At 47.3% G+C, this 23,894-nt stretch overlaps 1 protein-coding gene across 1 annotated transcript in view; it reads left to right on the forward strand.

The window, feature by feature from the left end:
- Positions 1-21,132, forward strand: part of THADA (THADA armadillo repeat containing) — a 311,584-nt gene extending 290,452 nt beyond the window's left edge. Inside the window, 2 exon segments of the mRNA XM_065890727.1 lie at positions 19,516-19,685; positions 20,740-21,132. Coding sequence (XP_065746799.1) covers positions 19,516-19,685; positions 20,740-21,132 — 563 coding nt within the window.
- The last annotated feature ends 2,762 nt before the right edge of the window (positions 21,133-23,894 follow it).

The following is a 23,894-nucleotide window of genomic DNA, read 5'->3' on the forward strand; positions in this document are numbered from 1 at the left end:
CAGCATCATCGCTCTTCTTACCCAGCCCCCTTCAAACTCAGCAAAAAAAAATGCTCCTTCACCTCCACACGTTCTTCATGCAGCACCTTATGCCAGCCCCATGACCTTTCTTCAGCCACAGTGCCCTTTTCTCCCATGTGTCTTTAGGCTTCCCTTCTCCCTCTCTAGGCTGTCTCTCATATAAATATTGACATTACTCCCTTGTCCTAAAACCACATTTCCTAGACCCTGCTCTGCCTTCAAGCTGATGTTTCAAAAGAATCAGTAGAAACATTTTGAAGCTGGGGAGGACAGAAGTTTGAGCTTATGTTGAATGTCTTTTGTAGAAGACAAGATTATCTGTAAGGATGAGTGGTTAGGGCCTAGGATATAGGGACAGGGAGACGGTTGGAAGAGTTTATACAGAGGTTCACTTAGGAGTCACCAAAAATGAATGAAAGGATAGCCAGGGGGCAGCAAGAGGCCAGTTGAGATGAAAGAGCATGAATGTATAGGGAGCCCAGTGAGCATCCTGCCTCCCTTCAATGGAAATCAGTGGCTCAGTAGATGGGTTTGGGGATAGGTGGTTACGGAGCACTGTTGCGCCTGGAACGAGATCAAGTTGACAAGGGAAATGGGGACAAGGAAGAGCCTCCCAGACCCAGGGAGCCCAGGATATACAGAGAGAAGCAAGTGATGGCCTGAGAGAAGGGCAGGGTCAAGGGTGGTCAGGATTAGGGTGAGGGGGTAGTTCCAGTGGAAGAAGGAGAAGGTTAAACAGTTGTTTTAGGGATATCAGAGAGGCCATATGGTATAGAGGCCATAGTGGATAGACCATAGGGTTTAAATCCCATACCCTCACGTGTCTCTGCTTACCTTATTTATAAAATGCGGCTCACAAAACCTTCAAAAGGTCATTGTAATGAATACATGTGTAATTAGTTTACATGGAGTACTTACGATACTGCTTACCCATAATGAGCGCTCCGTAAATGTTAGCGATGATGATATTCATTCAAAAGTGATGAAAAAGCTTAGAATTTGAGATCTTGAAGTCGAAACAATTCTAAGTAATGACAAGGTCTCAGATGCTATCGTGGTTATTGGGAGTAAAGTGAAATTGGAGATGGAGAGTATTGGAATTAAAGAGGTTGAAGAATGTCAAAACCACATACTGGGAGGGATATCTTTATGGATGTTGAAGTCACCAGTTGGGTGGCAATGACTCTGCGTCATTGAGAAAGGCCAGGTCTCTAGTTAAAGGATTAACAAGAACAGGGAGGTGGTTAGTTTGGACTTCAAAAGAAGAGAGTGATTGTTGAGTGTGAAGGGGGCGAGGGTTGTCTACAACTGGCAGAAGGTGTAGGCTGACCTGTCTGAGTCAGAGACTGAGGGAAAGAAGGAACAGCCTCTCCTGGAAAGTTAGGAATATGGAGCCTTCTGGCAGGAGGAGAAAGAAACAGGGACAGGATGAAAAATGAGGAGAATTTGCTCACAATGGAACAGATTTTGATTGAGAAGAGCTGTTTTTCATAAGAGCTTTTAAGAAAAACCATTCCCCGAGCCCTGGAGGCAAGTCTGAATCAGGCAAGGGGATAGATAAAAAGGAAGTGGAAAGGAGGTTCTCGAGGGGATTCCTGAGAAAGCCTATAGAAGGAAGCTCTGTTCCTCATCTTGACTGTAAGATGTGTGACCTTAGACAAGGTGGTTCAGGACTGTACGCTGGTCCCCAGAGCTGGACACCACTCCCTGATGGCCCGCCCACATCCCTGGGGGGTCCCCAGTTCTGCATGCATTTCCCAGCTCATTGCCACTGGGCACTCTGACAGATAGAGGGACCGGAAGAGCTGGGATTGGGGGCTTCTGTTTTTAGAGAGCAGACAAAATGGCTTTTAAAGGGAAGGAAACAGGACACCAGCAAGCTTTGTGGCTGAGTTCTCTTCCAAGAGCGCTGCTCTGTAACATAATTGTATTCAGACATTTTTTTTGCATGACATCAGGGAATAGCCTCCCTAAAAAGCTTTCATGAAAAAGCACAACTATAAAACAGACTCAGGCAATGAAATGGAAACCAGACGAGTGGGTCTGTGTGATTCGGGTAAAAAGATTTCTCCTTACAGCTTTGTGATCTGATCTCTGCTCTGTGCATAAAACTCTATTTCACGGGCTCCACTTACATATGAGTCTTACCTGGCAGGTGCTTCTAGGCGTAAGATGTCTTGCTTTATTACCGAATGTGATGAGGTGTAGGAAAACAAGGCTTCCCTCCTCCGTGGCCATTCAGACCACTCTCCTAGGTTTGCAACCTTTCTAGTCCCCTGAGCCTTAAACCTCTGTCCCTGTGTGAGGCAACACCTGCAGCAGGAGGGAGGGCTGGCCCCTCTTCCCTCTTTGCCCTTTTTACCCCTATGTACACCTTCATCTTTCCACCCCTCACACACCTGCTCAGGGCTGGTCTTCAGGAACTATGTCCTGGGGAGCAGTACTCATTGAAGAGCCCCTTTCTTACCCACCCCTTTTATTTAAAGCCACAAGTGTACAGAATTGAATTACCCGGCATCCTCTGTTCTTGGCACACCCTCTGGCTCCATCCCCAAAGAGGTGTTTTCTTTTTTGTCTTTTTTTTTATTAAAGTGAAATTCACATAACCTACAATTAGCCCTTATAAAGTATACTCTTCAGTGGCACTGAGTAATTCATAATATTGTGCAAACATCACCACCCTCTAGTTTCAGAACTAGAAACTAGAGGGTGGTGATGGTTGTCACCATCACCCCTCCAAAAATCCCACATCCATTAAGCAGTCACTCCCTATCCTAACCTCCCCTTCCAGCTCCTTGTAACCACCAGTCTGCTTTCTGTATCCATCAATTTTCCTGTGCTGGATATTTCATATAAATGGAATCATATAATGTATGACCTTTTCTGCCTGCCCTTTTTCACTAGGCATAATGTTTACCAGCTTCATCCATGTTGTAGCATATATCAGTATGTCATTAATTTTATGCCCAAGTAATATTCTGTTGTATGGATATACCATATTTTGTTCTGTTCATCCAATGATGGACATTTGGATTGTTTCCACCTTTTGACTATTGTGAATAATGCTGCTGTGAGCATTCATGTACAAGTTGTTGTCCGAGTACTTGTTTTCAGTTCTTTTGGATGTATCCCTAGGAGTGAAATTGCTGAATTATATGGGAATTCTGTGTTTAACTTTTTGAGGAACTGGAGGTCCTTTCTTGATGGATTCTCCTAGGTCTGCTCTGACAAGGAATAGCAGGTGTGTACTGCCCCATACTCACCCTCTAAGACACATTGACCTCATTCTGCTAGATCTGGAAAGAAACTGAAGGAATAAGGCTGAGGAACCAGGAGTCTCTCTGGAAATGAAGAGGTCACCAAAGAGATGCTGAAAAGGTTGGACTAAGGCGAGGGAAGAACTTAGTGAGAGAGGGACTCAGCAGTCCAGAATGAAGGAAGATGTGGATCTAAAGCCTGGTATGGCCAATCTACTAGTGATGGAGGTGTGATACAAGAGAGCCATGGACGTACTTAGTCCTGTAACTATGGGGGCAGGGGAGCCAGGCAGAAAGAACCTTTCATGCTAAGGAGTTAGGACACTTGGGCTTTGAGGAGCCACTGAAGACTTTTAAAGGAAGTGCTAGAAAGGTCACCCAGGCCGTAGGGTAGAGGATGGCTTAGAGACAAGAAGGATAAGACTGGAAGCAAGGAGGCTGGGAAGGTTGCCATGATTCCAGAAGGAAGACTGGTGAGGGTGAACCTCAGAGTGGCAGTGGGGATGGAGAGATACAATTGTCAGGACAGGTAACTGTGGATACAGAGGTGAGGGCCAAGGATGAGCTGCCCCTGAGGAGAAAGGGCAGGAAGTAGCTGAGGAGAGAGTGCCAAAGCACTGCTCACACTGCCAGAGACTGGATTCAGATGAGAGGCGGGAGGCTATGAGTTTAGGGACAGAAAGGCTCTGGGAGCAGGCCAGAGTACTCCTTGAGCAAGGACGGAATTCAGAGACTTGCTTCCTTTCTGTCCCTTCAAGCCAACCGAAATTTCAAAATGAGTTCATTGTGTTTTGACCTCACCATTTTGAGTTGGAGAACATGGCAACTCCATATAAGTACAAATTTTTAATCTGAATTATACCAACATTAATAAATTTTCATCAAGAAATTATTTTCCAGTGTAACTCCATCAAGCCAGTTTAATTCCTTGATCGATTTTCTCTATAGAGCAGTTAAAATTTTCTAATGTTCTCCCTTATTTTCTTAAGTATCAACTATTTTATCTATAAATTTGGCAGTGAAGGTTTGCTTTTTAAGTCAAAAATTTTAGTAAGAGTTTTACCATACCTGGTTTCAGACTTCGTCAAGTTTTTTTTTTGTTTGTGTTTGTATGTTCGTTTCCACCAAGTCACATTTTCCCCCCTAGTTATTATTATCATCATTTGCAGTTTTCAGGGTCACAAAGAGAATGACTTCTTTGGTCGATTATTATGAATTTTATCTTGTGTTATTTAGCCACTGTCAGTTTAGTTTTATGTTGATTGTTTTTACCAGTAACATTCATGGCAAAATCAAAACATCCTCAAGGTCAAAAACAACCGGCTTCTTCCCAGAGTTCCTCCTCCTCCTAATGCCTCCTCTCACCCTCCCCACCGAAGGGCTGATGCTGAAAGCAAAGGAGCTGTTGTGGGCAGTGAACTCCAGGGCCTCAAAACCCTTAAGACCCAGATGCTCTTCCTAGCAGCTCATTTACATCCATCCTGCCACAGTTTGATCTTTTCTCCTTTTTAGTTGCTAAAAACCCAGAGCCTCACTGCTCTGTATTCTCTGAATGGTCATGGCTTCCTTGGCTTGTTCTTTAAAAAAGAGATTTTCTGTGGCCTCCCCCTTCCTTTCGCTTCCCTCTCTTCAGGCTTCTCCAGCCTCAGCCTCACCTCCCCCAGCCCCAGGTCATGGCAGCAGGTGGTTCCGTTGCCTTTGGGAGGCCGACCGCAATTGCAGGGAGGCTGACCGCAATTGCAGGGAGGCTGCTGGGGAATGTTGGCCACAGATAGGGAAGGCCTTGGGTAACCTGGGAGTGAGCTCAATCTCAAGGTACAAACTCCCCAGAAACTTTGAAATCACAGGCACTTACATTTTGAGCACTGTTTATATATCTTAAAATCACTTTGTGAGGGACTTCCCTCATGGCGCAGTGGTTAAGAATCCACCTGCCAATGAAGGAGACACAGGTTCGAGCCCTGGTCCGGGAAGATCCCACGTGCTGCGGAGCAGCTAAGCCTGTGCGCCACAACTACTGAGTCTGCGCTCTAGAGCCCTCAAGCCACAGCTACTGAGCCCGCGTGCCACAACTACTGAAGCCCACGCACCTAGAGCCCATGCTCCGCAACAAGAGAAGCCACTGCAATGAGAAGCCTGAGCACCGCAACAAAGAGCACCCCCCACTCGCCACAACTAGAGAAAAGCCCACGCGCAGCAACGAAGACCCAATGCTGCCAAAAATAAAAATAAATAAATAAATTTTTTAAAAAATCACTTTGTGAGTTTAGGAGTTGTGTATACCTTGATTCGCTCATTATATTACCATGGACTGTCTTGGTTCAGTTTAGAGCAGTAAAAGCCTGGGAATGAGGAGAGGCTACCTATAAGGGAGCTTTCTGGATTCTGGATAAAGGCTGGGAGGTGATAGTGGGAAGGTTCTCAGGAGAGAAAAATTGCCATCCTGGATGTTTCTGATTTCAAATTTCTAGTCTTCAGATACACTTCCGGACCATCCTCATCCACTACCTTCCATATCCCACCAGTGTGTTTGGGGGAGCTGGGCAGCCCCCCATCTGGAGCTGTGTGCTGTGTCCCGGGCCTGGACTGGACACATCTTCAGGGGAGCTCTGGCTCCTGGCACAGCGCCTTGTGCTCACAACAGCTGTGCTGAAATGAATCAGTCATTTGGTTTCTTCCTCTCTCCCACCTCAAGCCCTGAATAAGCTGAAAGGGTTGAGGATGGGAGTGGGGAACCAGGGAGGAGTATGAGGGAGTGCGCTGAGGACCAGAGAAGCCTCAGGAAGAACTCAGAAGGAGCTGGTCAGTCCTAAGAGCTCAGGCTGAGAAGAAATTCCCTGTAAGAGAAAGAAATTCCAATAGTGAAATCAACTAAAGAAATCTAGAGTGACTTCAAGGAAAGGGAAAAGAGAAATTGCAAGATCCAAGCCGGTGAATAAGGAACGTGGAATGTGCCTGCAGAGCTGCTGAACTCTGCCCAGGCAGAGGAGGAAGAGGCTGATGGAGGAAGCAATCTCAGGTTGCCCAGCTTCCCCCCGCCCCCAAGAGGGCTTCCCAATCTATAGGCATCCTCATTGTACCCCATCTCCATCAAAGGCTCTCCTGCCTGCCCTCACTGGCTCACTGGGCAGGGGCAGGGGGAGAGGGGTCAGATTGCCCCTTCCAGGAGGAGCATTTTGGGGTGAGTGACCATGTAGAGAGGAATAAAGTGCACAAGGCGCTCAGTTTCCACGAAGAGGTGGAGGTGATTGCCCGCTTTGGGAAGCTCAACAGAGTGAAATCACCAAGGAGCAGGCCAAGTGCAAGGGAAGTGCTGGAGAGGGCCCAGCTCATCTGGGGACAAGAGGCTGCCTTAGCACCCCGCGCAGGAAGGGAGGGCTGGCGTGATTTATCCTCACTGAACAGAGGAATGCCAAGTGTGGGCCCAACGCTATCATCCAGAGCATCTCTGGTCTGGATCCAGCTCATCCATCACCCTGTGGCCTCTTCACACACCAGGGCCCCAGGGGCACGCCTTGGTTATCCTGCTCTGGAACAGCCACGGACAAAGTCCACGTGTGCCTTACTCTTCCCCGCCGACCTTGGGAGGTCACCACAAGAAATGGGACAGAGTGTTGCACACAAAACTGCAGTGCCTTGGAAAGGTGGAGAGCTGGTGGGTGCCACTCCCTCCTCCTCAGATTGCAAGCCTCTAGGAGAACCAGGTCTTTTCCACAGTGTTGTTGCCTGAGGGTGATATTTGTTTGAATTCATTTCTTATTCTTTGGTGTGGTTAGAAGTGAACAAATGCAAGTATTTTTATAAGCTTTGAGCCAAGTGAACTATTAACCAGCTGTAATTTAATGTATCAACCCCTTTTTGGTGAAGTATGGCCCTACTGAATAAGAAGTGCACACTTTTTAACTCTTAGGAAATGCTGACTTGTTTTCATTCGTGTAGGATGTATCCATTTTTAAAACCGGGAGGGAGGGGAAATATACGTATATATATTTACCCAGTGATTTGAGGTGTGCCCACATTTTTTAAATTATAGTTTTTTTAACCTTAAAAATAAAGGTTTTTTTTTAAATATATCTTTTCTTTAGAATGAAAACAAAGGATTTGCTGCAGTATCTCTGGTTTCTTGATAGGTCACCGGGAAAAACGTTTTCATCAGGCACATGACTATACCTGTGGGGATCTCAGTCTTTGGGAGCTGGGTCTACAGGAACTTTTGGGAACCCAGATCATTTGTTCTGTATGAAAGTAGCTAGAAAACTAAGAAAAAGCAAATTACTAATATTTGAAAGATTTTTTTTTTCCCCCAAGTATTTTTAGAATTTCAAATGATGGTCTTTTTATCATTTCCCTCCAGAACTGGAAAATTTTTCCACTGCCGGACAGAAAGGGCTCTGTAGCAGGCTGTTCATCTCACATGGCTGCTTTCCACCTGTTGTCACCTCTCTGCCTAGAGAGCTGGTGGGGGTAAAGCTAGGGATTGCCTTCCAGAAAAAGGGGGTGCCTCCTCCTCTGCCCCAGATGGAGACCCAGGCCTCTGGTTCCTGATGAACACTGAAGAGCTCCATCCCTCCCTCCATGTGTTTACTTCAAGAGACTTCACTGAAGGGACTCTTTGCAGTTGTGCAAGGTTGTGGGTAGGGTTAAAGCAGGGTTTCTCAGCCTCTGCACTGTCAACATTTTGGAGAAGGGACTGTCCTGGGCATTGTCGGATGGTTAGCAGCATCCCCGGCCTCTACCCACCAATGCCAGTAGCACCACCTCCTCTGAATTGTGACAACCAAAAATGTCTCCAGATATTGGCAGATGTCCCCTGGGGGTAACATGTCGAGGTTGAGAACTGCCAGGTGAAGGGAGGCACTTAGAGACCAGCAGCGGTAGGAAACTACCACTGCCCCTAGCACCCTGCAGCTGAGAGCAGAGGGACTGAGGTTACAGAACCCAGTGGGAGCTGAGTTAGGGGTTACAGCCACTGCCAGAACCTTGGCAACTTGCAGGGAAGGATACAGGAAAGAAACACCCAACTTCTCTCTCTTCCTGCCTTCCAAAATCTCAGTGTTCCCTCCCTATTAGAAGAATCTAGGTAGAAGCCAGGTGGCAAGGAAACCTGGATTGATCCATGGAGATCAAATTCCTGGGGCACTGAGCGGGATAGAGAAGGACAAAGAATGGGTCCGGGGGTGGGAGGTGGGGGGCAGCAAACAGGAAATAATCAGTTTATTCATCCATCCATCTTTTCATTCAACATTTATAGGTAGCTTAGCAGAATGGTCCCGAATACAGGCTCTGGAGTCAGACAAGCCTGTACCTGGGTTTGTGTCTGGCCCTACCGCGTACAACCTGCGTGATCTTGAAAGAGTAAGTTCTCTAAACCTCAACAACCTTGAATGTAAAGTGGCAACAATAATCCTGTCTCCACGTGTGACCGGACTCTTGGCGATCTTGAGGTTTTCCCATTGGGGAAACTCAACAAAGCCCTAAGTCACTTGCTACAAGACTCTAATCAAGTGCCAAGTGAATGGTATCTGCTGTGTGCCCACTGCTATCTCATGGGTGATCCCAGGAAAAGGAGGGACATGGGCCTCAGCCATGGAATGCATTTCCTCACCATCTGTGAACACATTGAATACAGGTACGAGCAGAGACAGGTCACAGTGGGCTGGAGAGACCGGACCACAGGACTTGAGTTGGGTGCTGAGGGATGAGTAGGCCTGGCTAAGTCAAGATGAGGAAGAAGATCCATCACCCAGAAGGAATGACGAGGAAATCAAAGCCGTGAGAGGTGGAGGGAGAGGGAAGGCCCAGCAAGCAGTGGGGGGGATGTGAGGAGAGAGCTTTGTTCGAGGGTCTCAGTGTTCTCGTCTGTACAGGTAAGGGGCTGGCTGGAGGCCAGCTGCCCTCCTGGGTACCCTAGTGTAGGCGCCACAAGCCCACATGCCAGCAGGGGTGAGGTGGGAGGCAGTAGGGCCAGACAGGGCACACAGATGCCTCCTACAGGGCGTGGCCACTGCTCTGCTCCAAGCAGCTGTTAAGTCGCAGTAAAACACAGGCATGGAGACATCAGGTTCTAATTTTCTGAATTTTCCAAAGATGCTAGGCATTTGGATTTTTATGAGAAATCTGATTTTTAGAAAACCATGTGAGCTGTACCAAACTTGTGTGAGGACCCAGCAGTCCATTTGCACTGCTGCCTGGTACTTCCACTGGGTCCCGTGGGGCCTGGGAACCCTGGAGCCCCGGTGTGTGTTTGGTTGCCTCTATGTGTACGGTCTTTTTGGGTTTTGTTAATAAGTTTATTTATTTATTTATTTTTGCCTGTGTTGGATCTTCGTTGCTGCGTGCGGGCTTTCTCTAGTTGTGGCGAGCAGGGGCTACTCTTCGTTGCGGTGCATGAGATTCTCATTGAGGTGGCTTCTCTTTGTTGTGAAGCACGGGCTCCAGGTGTGTGGGTTCAGTAGTTGTGGCACGCAGGTTCAGTAGTTGTGGCTCACGGGGCTCTAAAGCGCAGGCTCGGTAGTTGTGGTGCACGGGGCTTAGTTGCTCCACACCATGTGGGATCTTCCCGGACCAGAGCTTGAACCCGTGTCCACTGCATTGGCAGGCAGATTCTTAACCACTGCGCCACCAGGGAAGTCCTACGTGTACGGTCTTTTATACAGTGGTTTTCAGGGCTTAAAAAACAAAAAGAAGAAACAGAAGTAGGAGGAGGAAGAGGGGTCCACCTGGGCCAGCTGAAGTCTGAGTTCCCAGCCAGACTTTGTACCATGGCCAAGAGGGAGTGAGGGGAGGGGCTGACTCATCCAGGGCACGACGTAGATCCGTGAGTGCGTGGGCAGTGGTCTCAGTGCCTGCTGGGCCGCCCTTGGGAGCACCGACTGGCACATTCGCATCTTCTTTGATGAAATTTTCAAAACATTCAGCTAAAGAACAGAGACTAATATCGTGAATACCCATGTTCCCCGACCCAGACTTCCTGCTGGGCTCATCAGAGCTGCTGGAGGGGCCACCTCTCTCCAGTCCTTAGGACAGACCTTCCTCTGGGTCATCTGTCTCAGGTCAGGGTCATCTGGGAGCTCTGTTTCATGGTAAAGTAAGTCTGAGATGATGACCTTTGATGGGTTAGGAAATCCTCTCACTGACTGCAGTGCCTGGAGATCCCACCTCTGAGCCCTGGCTCCGAGGTCCCTGGAGAGCGGAGAGCCTCGGCTCTAGGAGTGGAGGGTCAGCAGGGGTAGAGGGTCAGCAGGGGTAGAGGGTCAGAGGGTCAGGCAGTGAGGTTCCTGGAGACCCTGCAAGAGTTGAATGGCAGAGTCAGCAGCTGAACCAAGCTTCAGTTCCACACTTGTTTCTCATGACTAGTTAAAATACAGGCTCTTGCCCTGCTGAGGGGGATGTGAAGGAATCTGTGGAGAAGACTGGAAGTGATGACGTTGTCTGGAAACAGCTTAGTGAAACCTTAAAATATTTTCCCTCACAAAAAAAGCACAGTTGTACTCACTCAACTCTGACCCCCCAAGTCTGCTCTAGGCCGTCTGCCCCTCCATCTTCACCTCCAGCTCCCCCAAACCCCCCTCTTCAACAGGCAGGTCTAATCTCCCTGCACCTCCTTTTCATCCCAGCTATGCTTGGCCCCTGCCTGCCCGAGTTTCCCCTCCGTGAAGCTCTCCCTCCTCCCACTCCCCACTTTTTTTTTTCTCCTTTCATTACTGCTAGTAATGGTATAATTAGTCCCTGTCATGCACCATCTTGGACTATTTCCTAACACTTCATAGGTGTCAGCTTGCCTCTGACTAAACTATCTGCTCTCTGAGAGAAGGGCCTGGAATTTTCCTCATGTTTCTCACAGTCCCCCCTCCCTCCCAGCCCCCTACCTGGTGATCGATAAATACTTGTGGGGAGATAAAAGCTTGAATTGATGGGTAAATGGGTGGGGGGAGCAGAGAGTTGGTTGGGTGGCAGGGTTGAGGGATTTCCCACAAATGCTCAGCATTTCCTGGGCTGACTTGACCTCTCTTGGGAAGGACTGGGAAGGAGGCTTGACCAATGGCCTTGGTCTAGAAGGCATCTCCCCCATGATACTTTAGAATCAGACGGTAGGTTTCTAATCCGTGGTCTGAATTGGTTTCTAAGGTTGGCAACATAGAAAAAATCTGTGTCGGCACTTTCGTTTTAATCAGTACAGTTGAAAATGACCTCAAAGCCTGTGACTTGCTTGTCTACCTGCCTAGAAATGATCCCTTCTCTTAGGGGACACAGGCTGGGACTTTGAGTGGATCCAGCACACTGCGTGAAGCCTGCACTTCAGCTCCCAGCCCCAAGGTGGGCCTCTTCATGGAGGTGGGGAAGAAGACCGCAGGGGAGCAAGTAGGAGTTTCTGATCCCCAGGGTCCGCCTTGGCAAGAGAGCCCTGATGTGGCCGGAGCAGTAGCAAGAGGAAGTCTACGCGGCAGCAGCCCTGCAGCCTCTTGTCTGCTGCCCTCCACTGCAATCCAAGCGAGTTATTCATTCTCAAGGATGGAAAGCACAGGATTAACCAGTTCTAAACGCTCATCTGTTGGGTTTCCAACTGGCTTCCAAGTGACTGAGTGTTGATCCAGTCTGCCTTGCACTGTCCCCCACAGACATGAGTGTGTGCCAGCACCCCTTTCCCGCTTGAAGCGCTCCCAGAGGGGGCTTGCCTTAGCTACGTAGCCAGTGGGGGAGAGTCTAGGAGACGATTTTTCCCCCGCACTGACGTCTCCCCTCCCCTGACTCCTGCAGCTCTTGGGATCCAGACCACTCCATGGAGCACCTGATTCCTTACTGTTGCCTGAGTGTTAGCCTGACCTTCCAATCTAGACCACCAGCTTCCTGAGGACAGCACATGTCAGCCACTTGCTTTGCTTTCCCACAGTACTTAGCACAGCACCGGCCCCAGAGCAGACCATCAGCACCTGTTTCCTGACTATATGGTAAAGGGCCAGGCAGAGTCCCAGCTCCTCCCGGAAGTCTTCTCGAGCCTCCTCTCCAACCTTCTGACCCAACCATTCACCTCTGCAGAGTCCTCCAGCACCTGAGGCCTGGACCCCACAAGCAAGCTTGAGGGCTCTAGACATTTGGCTCCTTTCCAGGCAGGCCCTGTGGCCAGGCTTCCTCCCAGCAACTGGAACTAACTTGGGCACATAGCAGAGTTTCTTTTTTAACATAATAGTTTTACTGAGATATACCATACACATACCATACAAGTCACCCATTTAAAGAGTATGATTCAGTGTTTTTTATCATACTCATAGACTTATGCAACCATCAGCACAAACAATTTTAGAATATTTTCATCACTCCAAAAAGAAATCCCACAGCCTACCCTTGGTTCCTCCGTATTAGTTTCCTGTGGCTGCTGTAACAAATGACCACAAACTTGGTGGTTTAAAACACCACCAATTTATCGTCTCACAGTTCTAGAGGCCAGAAGTCTGAAATTAAGGTGTCAGCAGGGCCACACTCCCTCTGCAGGCTCTAGGGAAGAATCCGGCCCTTGTCTCTTCCAGCTTCTGGAGGCTGTCACCATTTCCGTGCTTGCATCACTCCAGCCTCTGCCTCTGTCCTCACATCACCTTCTCCTCTGTGTGTCTTCCTATGTGCATCTAGTGTCAAACCTCCTCCTGCCCCTCTCTTATTAGGACAACTGTGATGGCATCTAGGGACCACCCAGATCATCCAAGATTATCTCCTCATCTCAGTATCGGGCTCAACATAGTCACGTCTCCAAAGACCCTTTATCCAAGTAAAGTAACATTCACAGGGTCCGGGGACTTGACATAGATATCTTTTGGGAGGCTATTTTTCAGCCTTCCACACTCTCCATGCCCCCCAGCCCAGATGTAATGCATATAGCATAAAATACATCAAATTAAAGTGTGCATATGTACAAATTTCAGTATATTCATAAGGTTGTACAACCATCACCACTACCTGATTCGAGGACATTTTCATCAACTCAAAAGGAAACACTGTATCTATCAGCAGTCATTCCTTATTCTCCAACCCCTGGCAACCACTAGTCTACCTTCTGTCTCTATGACTTGCCTGTTCTGAACATTTTGTATGAGTGGAATCATACAGTATGTGGTCTTCTGTGTCTGGCTTCTCTCACTTAGCATGTTTTCAAGGTTCATCTGTGTTGTAGCATGTATCAATACTTCGTTCCTTTTTATAGCTGAATAATATTCCATTGCATGGATGTACCACATTTCATTTATGCATTCATTGGTTCATGAACGTTTTGGTTGTTTCCACTTACTGGCTTTTATGAATGATGCTCTTATTAACATTCATGTTAATGAATGTTAACATTCATGTTAATTCATAACATTCATGTACACATTTCTGTGTGGACATATGTTTTTTTACTTCTCTTAGTTATATGCCTAAGAGCAGGAGAGACTTTGAGACTGTCTTCCAAAGTGGCTGCACCATTGTACATTCCTACCAGCAATATATGAGAGTTTTAATTTCTTTACATCTTCACCAAAACTTAGTATCTATCTCTTTCGTTAAAGTTATGCTAGTAGGTATGAAGTGGTTTCTCATTGTGGTTTTGATTCGTCTTTCCCCGATGGTTAATGATGCTAAGTATCTTTTCACGTACTTATTGGTCAGATAAACAAGACGAAAAGACAACCCACAGAATGGGAGACAATATTTGCAAATGAAGCAGCGAACAAAGGATTAATCTCCAAAATATACAAACAGCTCATGCAGCTCAGTATCAAAAAAAAAAAAAACCAATCAAAAAATGGGCAGACAACCTAAATAGACATTTCACCAAAGAAGACGTACAGATGGCCAAGAGGCACATGAAAAGATGCCTAGCATCACTAATTATTCAAGAAATGCAAATCAGAACTACAGTGAGCTATCACCTCACACTGGTCAGGATGGCCATCATCAAAAAATCTACAAACAGTAAATGCTGGAGAGGATGCAGAGAAAAGGGAACCCTCTTGCACTGTTGATGGGAATGTAAATGATACAGCCACTATGGAGAACAGTATGGAGGTTCCTTAAAAAACTAAAAACAGAACTACCATATGACCCAGCAATCCCACTACTGGGCATATACCCTGAGAAAACCAGAATTCAAAAAGAGTCATGTACCACAGTGTTCATTGCAGCACTATTTACAAGAGCCAGGACATGGAAACAACCTAAATGTCCATCGACAGATGAATGGATAAAGAAGATGTGGTACATATATATATAGTGGGACATCAGCCATAAAAAGAAATGAAATTGGGTCATTTGTAGAGATGTGGATGGATCTAGAGTCTGTCATACAGAGTGAAGTAAGTCAGAAAGAGAAAAACAAGTATCATATATTAACGCATATATGTGGAATCTAGAAAAATGGCACAGATGAACCTATTTGCAGGGCAGGAATAGAAACACAGACATAGAGAATGGACATGTGGACGTGGAAGGGAAGGGGAGAGTGGGATGAACTGGGAGATTACGTTTGACATAAATACACTACCATGTGTAAAGTAGATAGCTCGTGGGAAGCTGCTGGATAGCACAGGGAGCTCAGCTCAGTGCTCTGTGATGACCTAGATGGGTGGGATGGGGGAGGCAGGGAGGTCCAAGGGGGAGGGGATATATGTATATATATAGCTGATCCACTTCACTGTACAGCAGAAACTAACACAACATGGTAAAGCAATTATATTCCAATAATAAAAAAAAAACTTAGTATCTATCTTGTTGGTTAAAGTTATGCTAGTAGGTATGAAGTAGTTTCTCATTGTGGTTTTGATTTGTATTTCCCTGATGGCTAATGATGCTAAGTATCTTTTCATGTGCTTATTGGTCATTTGTATATCTTTTCTGGAGAAATGTCTATTCAGACCCTTTGCACAGGTTTTAACTGGGTTATTTGTCTTTTTATTATTGGGTTTTAAGAGTTTTTTATGTATTTTAGATACAAATCCCTTGTATGTTCTCCAATTCCGTGAGTCTTTTTGCATTCTTAATGATGTCCTTTGAAGTACAAAAGTTTTCAATTTTGATGAAGTCTTAACTTTTTTTGCTTGTGCTTTTTTTTTTTTTTTTTTTTTTTTTTTTTTTTTTGCGGTACGCAGGCCTCTCGCCGCTGTGGCCTCTCCTGCTGCAGAGCACAGGCTCAGCGGTCACGGCCCACGGGCCCAGCCGCTCCGCAGCATGTGGGATCCCGCGTCCCCTGCATCGGCAGGTGGACTCCCAACCACCGCGCCACCAGGGAAGCCCCCCGAGCCAGTTGTTTTAACACCCTTGTCGAAAATCAATTGACTGTAATTGTGAGAGTTTATTTCTGGACACTCAGTTCTATTCCATTGATTTATATTATGTCTATCCTTATGCCAGTTTTGAAATTGGGAAATATGAGTCCTCTAGTTTTGTTGTATTTTTCCAGATTGTTTTGGCTGTTCTGGACACACAACAGATTCTCTCGACACACTTGTTGCTTGGTCACTTGCTTTCTTGCTTCCTCGATGGACCTGCAGGCCTGTGAGAGCTTGGCTGGCCTGCGTGGTTAGGTGAAAAATTCCTCCCCCTACTCTTCAGCCTCCCCTTCAGAAGGCATTTGGCCAGTAGAGATCTGGGCTGTTCTGGCTGAGCTATCTTCATCCAGGGCAAGGTAGAAAAAGAGGGAACTTGGTGAGGTGCATCTGGCCCCTCAAGCAGGTCTAAATCCAACTAATCCTGCCCTCACCCCCAACCCAGTGTCCCTTCCCCATCTCTCCTCACCTTGCAGGGTCAGTGTTTGGATGGTTATAATTCTAGTAGATTTCACTTCCAGCCAACACACCAGCTCTCCTCTTGTGCTTCCGTCATTCCTGTCACTCTCCTGCCACTTCCTAAGCATGATGCACAGCAAAATGGTGCAGGACGGAGGATGTGTGTCGTGTCGGGTGGGGCAGGTGCATCAGTCTGGCCTTCCTGGTGGCATCTCTGGTCACCTCCAAGTGTTCTTCATGGACCCAGCAGGAATGTTGCCTGAGCTGCAGGCACTGGTTTTGCTGGTGGATGAAACTGTTTTCTTCCCTATGGGGCTTTCAGTCCTTGCCTTAAGGAGACAAAAAGAAGGGGTGGGGGGAAAACGGGTGAATCAGAGGGCAGGTTTTTCTGGAAGATTTCAAGATAAGCTGACCTGCTGCTGGTGCCACAATACTGAGGACTTAGAGCTTTGACCCTTTTTTTCAAAATATGGCCCTTAGCTGGGAGCTCTTTTTCATGAATAAAAGTGATAAAACTGAGTCTGACTTATTCATCTCCATGGGTTACTGGGAGTGTTTCTCCATGGCTTCCCTGCCTGGGGGGGTTGGCCTATGACTGAGGGAGACCTAGCTCAGTGCCACCACTGCTAACTGTGCAAACTTGGACCTGTTACCCAACCTCTGTGAGCACAACTTCCTTGTTTGTTAAATAAGGGTACCTCCCTCCTGGTGGTAGGAGCAATAAGAGTTCAAATAGAAGAAAAGTGTTCGTTATTATCAACTTATTGCTTGCTTTCTTTGTGGCAGTCCCTGTGTTAGTATTCAAACCAAATCAAGTGGGGTAAAGGGAGAGATTTCATGATCTCTAGAGCCGTAAACTGGAATGTTTTGAGCATCTGCTATGTGTTTAATTGTATGCTGATCTTCATGTGTATTTTCAGTTCTTTGAGGTTTGAAAGATGCCGATTAATGGTATCTCTTCCCCATACAGACTCTAAACCAGTTGAGAACTACACAGGGGAGTCAGTAGAGATAAAAGTAGAGATTGTGTTATAGGTGAAGGCTGGACCAACACATGGCTCACACCGACAGCTAAAATGTACCTTCACGCCTCCCCCCAACTTTTTCTGTTTCCCAGTTTGAAGCCTGATTCTAGGCTGCAGAGCCTAAGGGGCAGGTGTCCTGAGGGATTGATTTGGGGCTCTGAGGATAGTAACGTTGATCCTTCGGCTGCTTCCGTGAGTCACGGGCTCTATGTAGTGCTGGCCCTGCTGGAGGTTCACCAACTCTGTTTATCTCACCAGGAAGACCTACATCTCTGGAATGTTGGTGCTAATCCTCCAAATCTGCGCTCTGCATGCACCATGAAACTTGTTGTCAATTCCGGTTTCTTTATAGCCACTTAAAGCTCTCTGACTGTACGCAAGTGAGTTAACGTATCTGTGCCTGGATTCCTCATCTGTGAAGTAGGGATGGTAATACCCAGCCCAAAGGATGCTGAAGGACTGGAGAGGAAGACCTTGCTTAGGGAATGGCACCTAATAGGTCCACTAAGCCTGGTTCAACGCCCTGGGGAACTCAGCTTTCCATTCCAGACTCTGAGGCTTCTCCCTGTGTGCTGAGCAAGTCTCTTTGGGGGCCAAATGGTCACGGACAGGTCTGTGGGCTGGAGTGGAGATGTGGATTTGAGAAAGATGAGGTCTCAGTAGAAGTGTGTCATTGAAAGACAAGCATTGGTGTATGGATGAGTCCATAGAGATATATTGTCTGTGCGGTGGGATTTCAGTCCTACGTTTCAGGCCTCCTCCGGGTTGGGGGTGGGAGACGCGGGGTTGTTAGCAGAAATGTCAACACCCTGAGCCTCCCTTCAAACCCATATTTAGGACTGTCTAAGGCAAAATGGTGAAGTAAGCAATGGTTTCCCCAAGGCACCCACTTCCTCTTTCTGCACCCCATTCGACTCCTTTAGCGCCCTTCCTCCAGCCAGCTAAGAAAATGAGTCTCTGAAAAACGACTTCACGCTAACAGAGGGCCGCAGAATGTGAGCTAATCCCAGCCCCCACCTGTCACCGTGCGGCCTGTGAACTACCAACGGCTTTTACATTTTTAAATGGTTGGAAAAAATCAAAAGAAGAATATTATTTTGTGAAACAAAAATTACATGAAAGTCAAATTTTATTGTAACATAAAGTTTTATTGGAACCTAGCCACAACCATTTGTTTACATATTGTCTATGGCTGCTTTCAGTCAGAGACCGTAAGACTCCCAAAGTCTAAAATATTTACCTTCTGGCCCTTTAAGAAAAAGTTTGCTGATGCCCTGCTCTGAGATGTTAGAGAGTTAATGTGTTATGTGCTCAGTGGGATTTGGTTCAGAGGAAGGGACAAAGCAATGGAGTTTAGGCGTTGTCGGCAGGCCTGCAGAGGAGACGCTGGGTGGGAAGCTTTTGTGATATCCTTCCAGTTAGAAGGGCTGAGGGGAGATAGATGTCTAGTCTTGTAGGTGGGGCTGTGCTTCTGTCCACACTGGGATAGAGGGCATGGAAATGGTGGGATTCAGGCCTATGACTCATTCTAGCTGCACAGACAGCAGGATTCAGGAATGGATTAATAACTCTTAGTGAGGGTATCCCACTATTCCACCAGCTTCCCTGCCAGGCTAGTGGCAGTGATTTTCCTTTTTTTTTTTTGGCTGTGTTGGGTCTTCGTTGCTGCGCACAGGCTTTCTCTAGTTGTGGCGAGCGGTGGCTACTCTTCGTTGCGGTGCGCAGGCTTCTCATTGCGGTGGCTTCTCTTCTTGCGGAGCACGGGCTCTAGGTGGGCGGGCTTCAGTAGCTGCAGCACGCGGGCTCGAAAGTTGTGGCACGCAGGCCCTAGAGTGCACGGGCTCCAGTAGTTGTGGCGCGTGGGCACAGTAGTTGCAGCGTGCGGGCTCTAGGGCGTGCAGGCATCAGTAGTTGTGGCACACAGGCTCAGTAGTTGTGGCTCCCGGGCTCTAGAGCACAGGCTCAGTAGTTGTGGTGCACAAGCTTAGCTGCTCCATGGCATGTGGGACCTTTCCGGACCAGGGATCAAGCCCGTATCCCATGCGTTGGTAAGGCAAATTCTTTTGGGGTTTTTTTTAGTTAATTAATTAATTTTCATTTATTTATTTATTTATTTATTTATGGCTGTGGTGGCTTCTCTTCGTTGCTCAGCATGGGCTCTAGGTGCATGGGCTTCAGCAGTTGTAGCACGCAGGCTCAGTAGTTGTGGCTCGCAGGCTCTAGTGCACAGGCTCAGTAGTTGTCACGCACGGGCTTAGTTGCTCCGTGGCATGTAGGATCTTTCTGGACCAGGGCTCGAACCCGTGCCCGCTGCATTGGCAGGCAGATCCTTAACCACTGTGCCACCAGGGAAGTCCCTGGCAGTGATTTTACCTGAAGCCTTTAATGTTCCTGGAGTCCTGCACAGCCTCCCCAGTTGGCCCTGAGCAGCACATTCATGGTTCACCTCTCTCATTTCCACAGAATTTGCCTTCTGCCGGGTGGACGCCTCCATCGCACTGGATCTGGCCCTGGCTGTGCTGTGTGACCTGCTCCAGCAGTGGGACCAGCTGGCCCCTGGACTCCCAGTCCTGCTAGGATGGCTGTTGGGGGAGGGTGATGACCTCACGGCCTGTGTGGAGAGCGTGCATCAGGTAATCCTGGGGTGTCCGGGCAGTGGAGGCGGGTGGGAATGATCCTACACCCACCGGGTGCAGCACTTCCAGGCTTACATGGGCCTGAGGTGCCTGCTGAAAGCATGCTTCTGGGTGCTCAGATTACAGAGCGGCAAGCAATTAGGGAGTCTCCAAGTGGCCCCAGCAGCCCGCGGGTGCTGCCGGGGCAGCTCTCGTGCTGGCCTGTGGAGTTCCAACGGTAAGCCCCTTGGAAGAGGCCCCTTGGAAGTTGAGAGTTTAACTATGGAGGATGCTTATTCGTCAACATTGGAGTGACCAGGGGCTCCCCATGGTTAGGTTTGAAGGTGAAACACTTCCAGAGAATCAGGGTCCTTCCAGGGTCTCTGCTGCTTGAAGAAAACTATGAGCCCCTCCAGGTGGGGGTCAGTCAACAGATAAGGAAACTGAGGACCCAGATAAGCAGTAAAAGCGTCTTGAGAACTGAAATTCCTCTCTGCCATTGTCTGACTCAGCTGGCCTTCTTGGCATCCCCGGCAGGCCAAGAGTTCAAAAAGCAGCCTGTTTATGGGAAATTAGGAGACAAGATAAAGTGTCTGTGATAAAATGACCTTGAAAATCCCCAGCATTATAGAAATTTGGTTTCATACTGAGAGACTGGTGTCTCATGTTTGTCAATTCTTTGCTCTTTGCTGCTCAGATCTCCCTTCCTCCCTCCTCTCTGATTTCTAGATGCACCTTCAGGTCTAGGGCCCCCTCCTGTGTTGAGGTCCCCTTTTCAGCCTACCAAGCCCCCAAAATATCTTGGCTGAGAACCACAAACACATCTTTATCAAAGGTCATGTTAAGTCTGGGGGAAAAAAATTTCTCTCCAGTGGAGAAGTACGAGTGAAGATAGAAGGTGACCTTCAAGGGTGCAAGTGCTGTGTGTACAGGGGTGTTGACAGGCGAGAGTGAGCCCTCTGTCAGGTGGGGAGGGGACACACTGCTTCTGCATCTGCCAGGACTCTGCTCTGGACTGGGGCCAGTCAGCATCCCCTGTAAGGTTGACTTTTGGCTTTTTCATCGGACTTAGGTGGAAGACTACCTGTTTGAAAAAACAGAAGTCAACTTTTGGGCTGAGACCCTGATCTTCATGAAATACCTCTACAAGCACCTCTTCCGCCTCCTCTCCAAGTCCAGCTGGCGTCCCCACAGCCCCGAGAGGCTCTGTCATCTTCAGAGGACAGCGTCAGAGCAATGCCACCTCCTTTCCCAGCTCTTCAGAGAGCTGCCACCAACTGCTGAGTTTTTGAAGACGGTGGAGTTCACAAGACTGCGCATTCGGGAGGAAAGGGCTTTGGCTTGCCTGAGGTTACTGGCGTTTCTGGAAGGAAAGGAAGGGGAAGACACCCCAGTTCTCAGGGCTTTGGACTCTCCTGCAGCAGTGAATCAGTTAACTCTTCCAAGAACAGAAACGGCTTGTTGAAGAAAGAAGACTTGTGGGGTTGGGGGTAGGGTGGATTGTTCCCCCAGTCAACCTGCAGGAAAATTTTGAACAGAAACTAAGCGTCTTCTCCCCTTCACAACTCCCCCACTTCTGTGAGTCTAGTCTTCTGTCCTACAGAGGACTTTTTCTTCAGTTCAGTCATTCAAGGCAGCCTCGTTTATTGCAGCTACTGTAGGACGTGAGGCTACCACGTTGAATATTGACTCTGTTCCCAGGTGCAGGCCACCTGCAGGCCTGAATTAGCCTTTTTCATCCCCCGGGACCTCCAGTGTCCAACCAGAGCCGGCCTACATTTTTCTCTGAATTGACTACACAGAGTTGGGTCTTAACACATGATTTTCCCCCCCTTTTCTGGCTAGTGGTGGGAGCTGGATTAGTTGGCAAACAGCCCACTTGGTCAGAATTCCAAATTTTATTCGATTTTAGCAAAGGCAGAGATATGTTCCAAATGTTGAATCCTGGGAGAATTAAGGATCGACTTCATACAAATCATTTTGTTTTTACTGTCTGCATGTTTAAGCCGTCAGTGACCTACACATGCCATCCTAATTATTAAAAGAGCCATTAAGAGCTCCTACCCCCCTCTCCCCACCATAAAAAGTATCTGTGCTATTGTTAGGAAAACAGATTCACCACCCAGTGAAATCATAGACTCTTGGCTGTTAGAAGGAACCTGGGGAAAGGAGAGTCAGAATAAATGACTTATTTGATGCCTACACTGTTTACTGTCATTTTCTTGGTGGCAGTAACAAGAAGATTCTTATTTAAGATGCCAGAAAACTTCTATCCATTTCAGTGATTTAACCTGGAAACCTTAAGGGTTTTCTGCTTTTCTAAGTCCAGCCCTCCCCTCTTTCTCAGACACCCAGCAGGTGTCGCTCTTGCATACGTTTTGCTGCTAGTTTTGTTTTCCACTGGTTTACCAGTTTTAATTTATAATTTCAGAGTTAAGTGTTACCCAAAGACAGTTATCTTGAAATTCATAGCTTGGATGGGTCATAGCCTCATCCACATTCATTTTTCATCCTAGTTATCTGAAAGAACCATTTCAGTAATCCTATGTACACTTGGCCCAGCTTTTTAGGGTCTGTAAATACATTTAAATACTTCTCAGGTGAGCAGTCAGAATTATTTTATTGATGTTTGAGGGTCTGGAGGGGCAGTTTAGAGGGGAGAGGGTTTGATATGATCATTTCCTACTACAGAAAGACTTATATTTCAAATATAATTTGTTTCTCTTTGAAAGAAAACCACCTAACACTAAAAAATAGAGCCTACTAGAAGAATAGAGAAAGGTCTGTGTAGGAAGAAGCAAGGAAAGAAGTTAACTTAGTGTCCAAAGTTTTGCCCTAAAGAGACAGGAAATTCCCTGGTGGTTTTGCACTACTCAGCTCAAAATGTGTTTTCTGTGATCCTGAATTAATAACCTGGTTAGACATCTGTGTAGCCCACACTTGATGGAAAGTTGCCAACTGAACATTTCTTTTTGTTCTGAGAAGACGTGGCTGGTGAGAAGTCAGGGAATTGGCACAATGTGGTGATAACCATGGTAGAATAATTATGAAACCGGCTCCAGCAAAGCCCAGCTCACTGGAAAAGGCCAGCATTCCTTTTTTCTCCATTTAAAATGAAATAAAAGCAGTTACATAATAATAAAAATATTTTCTACCAGCAGGTACTCTGTACCAAAGCATGTACCATAGCATGTTTACACGTTAGCTCCAAAGTCCTTCTACCAAGCCTGCAAAGTGGGTGTTCTCATAGCTGTTGAGAATTACCCCAGATTTTGATCTTGGCTGGTTGTAGCCAGCCTGAGAGCACAGGAGAGACAGATGTTTCCACTGGTTTTTGTATCTGAAATCTTGTCACTGACCTCCAATAGCACTGGTGAGGGAAATTGCTGTTTCACACTTTCCTGATGCATTCCCACGGGAAACTCAGAATACCCCACTGTCAGGGCCATCCTCAGACTCTTGTGCTGTGGTTCATTTCAACAAAGAACAAAACAGCATCAGGGTTCTTGGGTATTCTAGGCTGTAAGTGTCAGCCATGGTTGCCCAGCCTTGTCTAGGGGCCAGTATAGGCCGGGTGGCAAAAGTGAAGCAGTCACTTCTTCTGAGGTCACTGCCCTTGGCTCCAAACTCGAGGGTCCAAGATTTGGTGACCCCTCAGCTCTGCATTCACGATTCTGTAGACCTTCACCCATCTGGCCATACTCCAGAGGCCTGGCTTTCTCCATTTTTATGCTTTGTCAATTTGTTTTAATAAATAAGATGGAGTATACTTATCTTTTAAAAACCTTAACAGATAACTCATTTGCACCTTGACAAAGGTGAGAGATGAGTAAAGCAGGAATTATCTTAGTTTTACAAAGAAACCCAGGTGCCAAAGTGATTTTGTGATTTGCCTGAAATCACATGGCTTATAAGGGACAGGGCCTGAACTCCAGCCCTATGTTTCTGATCCTGAAGTCCTTGCAGCCCTAGGCTGACTCTAGCTCTCTGGGTGGGTGAGGAGTGCAGCAATGGGCTCTGCGTGCAAGCTGAACTCTAAAGAGTAGGTTTCCTGAGTGACAGGCCTGGCTCATTCCCTCCCAGGGTAACTGAGAGAGGGAATGAGCGCCGCCGAATGGAAGTAAGCACAAGGAAACAGCCAGAAACAAGATCAACTGGGCAAGGGGGCGTGGGTCTCGGGAGCTTCTTTCCCTGGCGGGTACTGGACCTTCCAACTTAGGCCCAATT

Source organism: Phocoena phocoena, chromosome 14 (genome assembly GCF_963924675.1).
Source record: "Phocoena phocoena chromosome 14, mPhoPho1.1, whole genome shotgun sequence".
Taxonomy (NCBI): domain Eukaryota; kingdom Metazoa; phylum Chordata; class Mammalia; order Artiodactyla; family Phocoenidae; genus Phocoena; species Phocoena phocoena.